Genomic DNA, 10709 nt, shown 5'->3' on the forward strand with positions numbered 1-10709 from the left:
TAACTCTGATTTCTACCAGCATCCTCACTATCAATGTCAATCTCTTGCAAATTACCATCATAAGAAGAATTAATGTTGGAAATAATAGGATTACCTTGAATCTTTCCTTGTTGATGGATTATTGCAGAGGAATTCCTAGCCCTTGACCTATTCTGCTTAATTTGCCCAGCTTCTCTCAATCCAGTATTTCTTGGATTTGGGATTGATACATGTTGCTGATGATGATAAGTTTCTTGTGCCCTATTCATATTAGAATTACGATTTTGGAATTGAATGGACGAATTACCCTGCTGTTGACTATCGCGAATTTCTTTTTCTTAAAGAACTTGCTGCGATTCCACTAATTCTTTTTCCTGTCGCGATTCAATGTTGCGAACTCCCATTCCATCTCCAATTTGTTGCGTAATTGGAGACACTTCCACTGTAACTGATTCTTGTCGATTTTCATCCGATCGATCTTGTCGAGAACACAATTTCGCCTCCTCTCCACCCTGCAACTCGACTATGTCGAGTTCCGTCTGTTCCTCCCCCCTTCGTAATTCATCCACCTTCCCACTAGTATTTCGATTCCTTTCTTCATGACGACGAACTTCATCCATGTCCTCCTCCACCGTCGTGACTTGGATTGCCTCTTCCCTCAAGTGCGAAGAGGAGGACGATGATCCATCCGTCCCTGCTATACTTGTAGGCTGAATAGTAGGATTTCCAACCCCTGAAGACGGATCTGGGGGTCGGAATCATTCATCCGCTGGATTTCCAGCCATTCCAAACACGAATTGCAAATCTAATTCACCGATCAGCAACTACAACACAACAATTCTTGAGCGATTTCTATAGAGAGAAAAAAATTTTAGAGAGCGAAAATTTTTAGAGAGAAAAAATCTGCAAAATGAAAAAGCGATAGGGTTTAGGGTTTAGGGTTTAGTGTTTAGGGTTTCAGGGTTTAGGGTTTAGGGTTTTTTTAGGGTTTAGGGTTTAGGGTTTAGGGGTTTAGGGTTTAGGGTTTATGGTTTAGGTTTTTTTTATTTGAACGACCCTTGAGGTGGGTCAGGGGCTTAGCAACACCCCCAGGCCTTAGCAACACCCCCAGGCCTTAGCATTTATAAAACAAAATTTACATGAAGGGGGACATAAGACCTTACCTTCTATCCTTTGTGGTTTATTGACTTCTCTTCTAAGAGTAGTCAAGTTAACCTTTTACAATATGAAGCACTAAATAGAAACAAAAGCCTAGAGAGGACTCCTCCCTTAATACATTTGTCTAATAATGCATGAATAAGGGAGACTCTCCCCTTACAAATTTATAAACAAGGATAAACAAATCAACTAACTATAACTAGTTAACTAATTGTTTACATGACATTTGATATTTACAATAATCATACTGTCTTGAAGCCTTGTCATGGTGGATACTTGATTGTTTTAATCTTCCTTCTTCTAAAATTTTGTATGCCCATTCTTTCTAATATGTAGCTCCCCCGGATCGCTCCCTTTAATTGATGTGAAGTATAAAAGTGTTGAGGTATATCCATGGTGTGGCTCCAGTTTGCTAACAAGTCAGCAGTAGTATTGGATTCTCTGTAAATGTGTGTGCAATTAAAGTATTCCAACTTCCTTTGTATGTGTAAGATTTGATCAACTTCCTGCTGGCATCTCCAGGGTGTACTCTTAGTGTTGTTGATCCATTTGCATATCAATTGAGAATTCACCTCCAATTCCAGCTTTTTGTATCCATTTTGTTGACACCACTCGAGTCCATATAATGCTGCTTTTAGCTCTACCATATTATTAGTACCAAAACCAAAAGGAATTGAAAATGCATAAATAATCTTACCTTGGTGATCCCTAAGGATTCCACCACCACCAATTTTACCTGTTTCTTGTATAACACTGCCATCAGTGTTCAATTTGTAAAAGCCTTCCTTAGATTTCTTCCAGCAAACTATAATAATTCTATACTGTTGATGACATTGCTCAGCAACTTTAATCAAATGATCCAAGCTAGACTGCCATGGAATATTAGGAAACACTAATCTAGTGATCTGCATTATATCCTTAAATATACCATACTGCACTCTTTTTATACTGGATTTCTTATCACCATATTTCACACCACACCTGTTTTTCCAAAGATTCCAACAAATAAAGTTAGGAACAATATGCATAAGTAATTTGTGTACCTCATTAATTGTAGGCTGATTCCTCCAATGCATGAGTTGGCTTCTGATAGTTGTATAAAGTTTTGTTACTCCCAGTTTGGTAGCATGATATTTCCAAATAAAGTTGGAAAAATTCCCAGTAAGTAATATATGGTTAATATCATCTTTTCCTTGTTTATAACAACAATAACAGTCTTCTGCAGGTCTTCCAAATTTTTGTAAACTTTCATTGGTTGGAAGTTTACACAGTAATGCTCTCCAAATAAAGAAGGCAACCTTAAATGGAATGTGTTTATGCAAAATAATATTGTTAATAGGATCAATAGATTTCTTCTTTCTAATAATCTTCCATGCTGAAGAGATAGAAAAATTTCCATTTTCCTCTGGCATCCATATAGCAGTATCTTCCACTCCTTCTTGATACTTTATTTGTGTTTGTAGAATATGAGGAATCAACAATGGTTGCACTTGTTGTTGAATGTACCTTTCATTCCATTTTCCATTTGTGAAAAACTCAGCCACTACACTGTTATTCAAGCTTGAAATATTGTCACTATAATTAGCTATAGCACCATTGCCTAACCAATTATCCCACCAAAAGCTTGAAGTTCCTGAATTGATATTCCATTTGATATAAGGTTCCACTTCTGACCTATTCCTTGTTAAATATCTCCAGACCAAAGAATCACCTGTGTCATATTTCTTAGCAACTGTATTGGCTCTTTGACAATACTTAGCCTTCAAAAACTGACTCCACAAAGATTTCTTTGTTCTAAAATCCCACCAATGTTTGTACTGAAAGGCTTTACTAACATCATCTAGTAATCTTACCCCAATACCCCCTTCATTAGTAGGATAAGCCAAAGTGTTCCAAGAAGCCCAATGATACTTTTTGCCATCTTTATCCAACCCCCAAAAGAAGTCTGCAATTGGTTTCTTAATATAGTTAAGAGTGGTTTTTGGAGGAGACATAGCAGCCAGTGTATGTATAGGAATGGATTGCAGGACATGTTTCACAAGAATTGTTTTACCTCCAAAGTTTATAATTCTTGCTTGCCAGCCTGAAATCCTATTTATTACCTTTTCCACCATTTCTGAAAAATAAATAATTCTTTGTCCACCAATGTATAAAGGGCATCCTAAATACTTAATAGGACTCTCCTTCATACCAAAACCTGTTACCAGCTTAATGTTCTCAATAATATCATGGTTAGTCTTTGAAGTGACCATGAAATAACTTTTCTCTTTGTTCACCTTTTGATCAGACACTTGCTCATACTCCTTAATAATTTTTATAATGAGATGTAGAGATTGTCTATCAGTGGAAGTGAAAATAATAATATCATATGCAAAACTCAAATGATTAATATGAGGCCCCTTATTCTCCATGTTGAAACGTTTATACAGCTTATTATTATAAAGAAGATTTAAGTTCCTTGACAGAACTTCAGCTCCAATAATAAAAAGAGCTGGAGACAGAGGATCTCCTTACTTAAGACCCCTTGTAGAGTGAAAAAAGCCATGCCTTTTTCCATTAATCACTATAGAATACCAGTTATTACTCATGATCCTCCAAACTCTATCAATGAACATTTCACTAAACCCCATTTTTCTCAAAACAATACAAGTGTATGCCCATGACACTCTGTCATATGCTTTGATCATATCCAATTTAATGACTGCATTCCTACCTTCTTTAGGTAATTTAATTCCATGGATAATTTCTTGTGCTAACATAATATCCTCAGAGATACTCCTTCCTTTAACAAAACCAGATTGGTTATCTGATACAATCTTGGGAAGAATATAAGCCAATCTAGTACTCAGCACTTTGGAGATAATCTTATTGGTAAAATTACTAAGGCTAACAGGCCTATAATCTTTCAACTTATTGGGATGATCAACTTTAGGAAGCAATACTAGACAAGCATGAGTCATATATCTAGGCATAGTATTACCATTAAAAAAAAGAAGTAACTGCAGCCAATAAATTATCCTGAATAATCTCAAAACACACTTGATAGAATTTGCCTCCAATCCCATCAGGACCTGGTGCAGAGTTGGGGTTCATACTCATAATAATACTTTTCAATTCCTCAGCAGTAGGCATTTTGTCCAAATAAAAATTTTGTTCTACTGTTATCAGCTCAGGAATACACTGTAACAACTCCTCATTAACTTTGTTTGATTTTCCAGTAAAAATATTGTGATAATATTCACAGGCCTCCTTAGCAACATTATCCTCACCCTGAATCCATACACCTCTGTCATTCATTATTTTATGAATAACCATCTTGTTTCTTTTACCTCTAATCACAGCATGAAAATATTTAGAATTTGCATCTCCCTCTTTCAACCAATGTAACTGAGATTTCTGTTGGAGAATAGCATATTCTAATTTCAGATATTTAATATAATTTGCATTAGCTTCACTTAACTTTTCTCTGTTAGCTCTACTATTATCCATATCATATCTTCCTCAGCACTTTTAACAGCTTCCTCATAATGTTTTACCTTTTCAAAAACATCTCCATACTCTGTTTTTGACCACTCTCTCAAAGTTTTAGTTAGTCTCCTCAACTTTGTATGTAAAATCCACATAGGCTCACCATTGACCTCTCTTTTCCAGCAATTTTCCACAGTTGATAAAAAAGAATCATTATCAGTCTAGTAGTTGAGAAACTTGAAATATTTAATAACATTGGATTGATTATTATTTATCTCCATCAATAAAGGACTATGATCAGAACCAACAGAAGGGAGATGAGTAATACTGCTTTGAGGCATCTTGTCCAACCATTTGTCATTCACCATACCTCTATCAAGTCTTTTCCACACTCTATCACCATTTTTCCTATGATTACACCATGTATAATTCTGACCATTGTAACCCATGTCCATGAAACCACAAGCCTCTATAATGCTGAGAAACTCAAGGCTTTTATTAATATTATAAGCTCTGCCTCCTAGTTTCTCCTGAGTAGAGGATATCACATTGAAATCCCCAATAGTTCACCAAGGATAACTAGTATCAGCCAATTTAAGCAGATTTTCCCACAGTGGCCTCCTCAAATGATCCTTACACTTAGCATAAACAAAGGTGATGATGAACTTTTCACTACACTGCTCATGAGTAATTTCACAGGTTGTTTGTTGCTGATCACTGTCCAAAACCTTACAAACTACCTCATTTGACCAAAATAACCAAATCTTATTATTTGGATTACTATGAGCACAATTCATCAGCAGCTGCATTCTATAAGATTCTAGATGAGACATGTTAGAGAGAGGTTCCAAAACAGCAGTCATGGACAAGTTATGTATCTTCCTTAAGTTGATCAATCTTTCAATAGCCCCAAAAGTCTTAATGCTTCTAGCATTCCAACAAATCAACTTTAACATTAAAAACCTCTACTTCTAGCTCTAGTGTTAGGTTTACTAATACTAGTATTTTGATTATGCTTCAACAATTTTCTACCCCTTGGAGAAAGGCCTTGCTTGCCTGCAACATCTCTAATTTCCTCAGCATCAGAATTATGTAACAAGGGACCTTTTTGTATTTGGTAAGAAGTACCTACAGCCTCTCCTGTCTCCCTTCCTTCCCCCAGGAATTGAGTATCAGCATCATACTCATCCTCAGAGTCAGGTTCCTTATATTAATCAAGATTATCTCTTTGATGAATATTTGGATCATTACCAGGATTAGAAACATTAAGGGTATTAGTCTTATTACTCATCTGTTTATATTGATTAAAATTGATTTTATCAGGAGGTACTTTGTCATTTAAGGACCCCTGCTCACCAATTTTACCTTTTCCTTTAGATAATCTAGAATAAGTAATACTATCTTTCTCCTGACCACTTCCATCCAAACCTCCAACAGCTACACCAGCAGAATTCTCAACAACAATAGTAGCAACATTTACATCAGAAATATTAAGGGGTGTAGGGAGTGGGAGCATTGAGTCAATACCTGATCTGTTAAGTTCCTCTTGTTGATAACCAATTTGTTCAATTCTAGGATCCTGAGTATCCCTCCTTTGTTGTGTATTTCTTTGATCCCTCTTATCATTGCTTCCTTTATTATATACTTGACCTGAACTTGTTATTGTCTCTTGTTGATAACCAATTTGGTCCTTTCTAGGCCCCTGATTTCTTCTTTGTTGTTGTGTGTTTCTTTGTACATTATGCTCATGGATTCCAACATCATGTACCTGAGTTTGTGATGGCCTGTTTGAAGCTTCCAAAGGCTGATGCTGTTGTTGTTGTCTTTGATCATTATGTATCTCCAATCCACCACCATACTTTGTATATTCCTGCAATTCCAAATCAATGTATGCATTTTGTGTAGGGATAGAAATAACCTGTCTAAACCTGAGGTTGTGGAGCAACAACTTTGACTGCATTAAACCTGACTTGCTGATTGTTGTTCCTTCTTCTTTGGGTGTGCCATTCATCTGGTGTCACCTGCTGTTGGTTTTCCTAAACTTGGTGTCTTACTTGATTGTGATCCAGCTCTCTTCTACCAATATCCATATTCTTAGCACTTGGTTTTTCAGCAGTAAAATTTTGAGTATTATCCTTACCAATCCTTTTTTTTTCCATCTCCTTTCTTCTTTTATTCTCTTCATCCCTCTTTTTGATTATGCAAGCAGTCTCCTTATGCCCTTGATGCTTGCAATAGTAGCAGTAATCTGGGATGTTGTCATAATCTATCCTTTGCCATCTGCCATCAGTAATGTCTTCTCCAATGTATCCCATCCAAATGTGAGATGGTCTTTCCTTTGTTAAATCTACTTGTACTTTGACTCTAGCCTAGCTTCCTCTAGTCTTAGTAATAGATGAAGAGTCAAGATATAACACCCTACCAATTGGTGAAAGAAGGCTAGTAATGAACTCTTTGTTGTAGCAATGCCAAGGCAACTCAGGTAAGGATATCCAAATGGGAATAAGAGGTGTTTCTTCATCCGGCTTGAATGTGGGAGTCCAAGCCTGTATCCTTATGACTTGGCCAGCTATATTCATTCTTTGTTTAGTCCACACCATATTATAATCCAACTCATTATCTAAATCTATGTAGACATGCCTCGAATTGAAATGAGCTATTTTAACCCCCCCTGCTAATTGTGTTTGGAGAATAAAGTTTTTCCTTATTAACTCCACTCTAAGCATTGTGTAGATAAACTTTCCAATAAGTGTAAACTTAAATGTTGAAGCTAAAAATTTCTCTACTTCATCCTTCACTCCCTCCCCTTTAGGACCGAGTTCAGGACATAGATTCCTTGAAAGTGAATTAAGTGTACTATACAATACAGCAGGTAGGCCTTGTTTGGTTGTGATCTCAGGCTCTGTTATCTTAATACTCACTTCCTTCTTAGATTGGTTATATCTCAATCGATCAGCATAGGTTTGGATTACTGTATAAGGGGCAGGCTCTTGTGTTTGATCTTTCTTAGGTAAGGAAGCAATATTATCTAAAGGAGGATCCCTCTTATCAACTAAATTCCTATTTGCAGGTCGATCAAAATTGGAAGAAATCTTAGGAAAATTATATTGATTCCAACAGAATTCTCATTTCCAATCTCAATCTCTTGCAAATTACCAGCATCAGTAGGATTAATATTGCTAGTATTAGGATTACCTTGGATATTTCCTTGCTTATTGATTATACCAGATGAATTCGCAGCATGTGACCTATTCTACGTAATATTCCCAGCTTCTCTCGATCCTGAATTTCTCGAATTTGTGGTTGAAGATTGTTGCTGGTATTGATGTGTTTCTTGACCCTCATTCAAGTTAATATTTCGATTTGGGATTTGAATTGAAGAATTACCCTGTTGACGATTGTCATGAATTTCTTGTTCTTGAGGAACTTGTTGCGATTCCAGTAATTCTCCTTCCCGTCGAGAATCAATATTGCTTACACCGATTTCATCTCCGACTTGTTGATTTTGTGAATCGATTGCTGGAAATACTTCCACATTAATAGATTGTTGTCGATGAATTTCAGTTTGACCTTGGTTATGACTCGATTTCTGCGATCCACTCACTTGCGATTCCACTTTTCCTACTTCCATCTGTAAATCGATTCTTTGACGTTCGCCATCGTGACCCCTATTATTTGAATCGCTCAGATTGTGCCCTGTTTCGAGATTGTGACGCGATGCATCAATTTCAGCCTCTATCGTCGCAACATGGACCGCTTCTTCCCTCCGCTGCGAAGAGGAAGACGCCGCCGCCTCCGCCACTTCATGAATAGTCGATTGAACTATGGGATTTCCAATCCCTACCAGATCAGGAGGCCTAAAGAGTTCATCTGCTGGATTTCCAGCCATTCTAAACCCCAAATTCCACTTCGATTAGCCGATCAACCAACCCAAAGTACACGATTCTTGCCAAAAATCTAGAGAGAGAAAATTTTTTAGAGAGAGAAAAAAATTAAAAAATGGAAAAGCAATAGGGTTTAGGGTTTAGGGTTTTTTTTAATTGAACGACCCTTGGGGTGGGTCAGGGGCTTAGTATCACCCCCAGGCCTTAACATTTATAGAAAACAAGGATTACAAGAAGGGGGACATTCACCTTACCTTCTACTATTTGGTTGGTATATAATTGACTTATCTACTAAGATAGTCAATTCAACCTTTTACAATAAGATGCACATCTATAGAAATATAATACCTAGAGAGGACTCCTCTCTTAATACATTTTCTAAGAAAGCATAAATTAGGGAGACTCTCCCTTTACATGAATAATGAAAAAGTAAACCTATTCTACTAACTAAGAAGTCAATGAATAAGTTAAATGACATTTGTGGTACAAGACATTTATTGCATTAAAGTAAATCTAAGGAGGATGTTTTATTCTCTTGAGCTTCCTTCTTCTAAAACTTTGTGTGCCCATTTTCTCCAATAGGTAACTTCCTCTAATTTCTCCTTTGAGTTGTCTTGTTGTATAAAAATGTTGAAGGATTTCCAGATTGTGACTCCATTTTGCTAACAAGTCAGCAGTACAATTTGCTTCTCTGAATATGTGATGACATTGAAAATGATCCAATTTCCTGATTATGTGTTGAATTTGCTGGACAGTTTCTTCATGTCTCCAAGGTATCTTTGTGTTGTTGTTGATCCATTTGAACAGTAGCTCTGAGTCAACTTCCAGCTCTATGTTCTTGTATCCATGTTGTTCACACCAATCCAGCCCATATAATGCAGCTTTTATCTCTGCAGTGTTGTTAGTACCAACACCAAAAGGAAAAGAAAAAGCATAAACTATTTTACCTTGATGATCCCTCAGAATGCCACCTCCTCCAATCTTACCTGAATTTTGTAAAGCACTACCATATGTATTGAGTTTGTAAGTGCCCAGACCTGGTTTATTCCAACTTACCATGACTATCTTGTATTGCTGTTTGCATTGGTCCACTATATTAATAAGATTGCTCCAACTAGACTGCCATGGTATACTAAGGAACACCAATTTCATAATCTGCATAATATCCTTAAATATGCCATATTGAACTCTATGTATGCTGGAATTCTTCATTCCATACTTGACTGAACACCTATTTTTCCATAGATTCCAACAAATAAAATTAGGTAAAATATGTATAAGTAATTTGTGTAACTCATTTTTAACTTGTTGAGCTCTCCATTGCAGTAATTGATCTCTCAAAGTTGTATTGCCTGGTATTATTCCAACTGCTGATGCATGAGTCTTCCATATATATTTGACAAAGTTGCCATTAATCAATATGTGATTAATGTCATCTTTGCCTTTATTATAACAACAGTAACAGTTTGATATAGCCTTGCCAAATCTCTGCAAAGATTCATTTGTAGGCAATTTTCCTCTTAAAGCTCTCCAAATAAAGAAGGCTACTTTAAAAGGAATCTGTTTATGCCATATAAAATAGTTAATTGGATCTTGATTTCTTTTCTTCCTAATACTCTCCCATGCAGATGAAATAGTAAAATAACCAGATTCTTCAGGTGTCCATATAGCAGTGTCTAAGTTACCAGCATTGTAGTTGAATTTTGTCTACAGAATTTTGGGTACCAAATGAGGTGGTACATGTTGTCTAACCAGCCTCTCATTCCATTTACCTTCTATAAGAAAATCAGCTACAATACTGTTATTTAGACTGGATATTTGATCACAATGCTTAGCTAGAGGTTTATCTAACCAACAATCCCACCAAAAACTGCAAGTACACGACTGAATATTCCATTTAATAAGAGATTCCACTTTAGGTCTATTTCTGGTGAGATATCTCCATACAATTGAATCACCAGTATCATATTTTTTAGCCACAGGATTTGCTCTTTGAGTATATTTAGCTTTCAAGAATTGGCTCCACAAAAAGTTCTTTGTTCTAAATGCCCACCACTGCTTATATTGAAAAGTAGTGCAAACATCTTCAATCAGCCTTACACCAATACCACCGTCATTGGTTGGATATGCCATATTATCCCAAGATGACCAATGGTATTTCTTACCATCCTTATCTATGCCCCAAAAGAAATCAGCAATAACCTTTTTAATACAATTCAG

The 10709-nt window shown here is 36.4% G+C and overlaps 1 protein-coding gene across 1 annotated transcript; it reads right to left on the reverse strand.

Annotated features, from left to right (window-relative positions):
* Nucleotides 1-317: 317 nt before the first annotated feature.
* Nucleotides 318-4626, reverse strand: LOC104645991 (uncharacterized). The gene is made up of 4 exons (XM_010318963.1): nt 4191-4626; nt 3851-4078; nt 1667-3628; nt 318-724 (listed from the first exon to the last, which is right to left on the reverse strand). Exons 1-4 carry the CDS (start codon nt 4624-4626, stop codon nt 318-320), a joined length of 3033 nt encoding a protein of 1010 aa, XP_010317265.1.
* Between the last annotated feature and the right edge of the window lie 6083 nt (nt 4627-10709).

The sequence above is a fragment of the Solanum lycopersicum genome, chromosome 2, assembly GCF_036512215.1.
Source record: "Solanum lycopersicum chromosome 2, SLM_r2.1".
NCBI lineage: Eukaryota > Viridiplantae > Streptophyta > Magnoliopsida > Solanales > Solanaceae > Solanum > Solanum lycopersicum.

Excerpts from the sequence above, each read along its gene's own strand:
- LOC104645991 (XM_010318963.1), bottom strand. The coding sequence starts at position 4,626 with ATGGATAATAGTAGAGCTAACAGAGAAAAGTTAAGTGAAGCTAATGCA. Across the intron at positions 4,079-4,190 it reads AGGTCCTGATGGGATTGGAG|TATTGCTTCCTAAAGTTGAT; the intron begins GCAAATTCTATC and ends ATGCTTGTCTAG. Across the intron at positions 725-1,666 it reads ATGGATCAACAACACTAAGA|ATCCGTCTTCAGGGGTTGGA; the intron begins GTACACCCTGGA and ends TCCGACCCCCAG.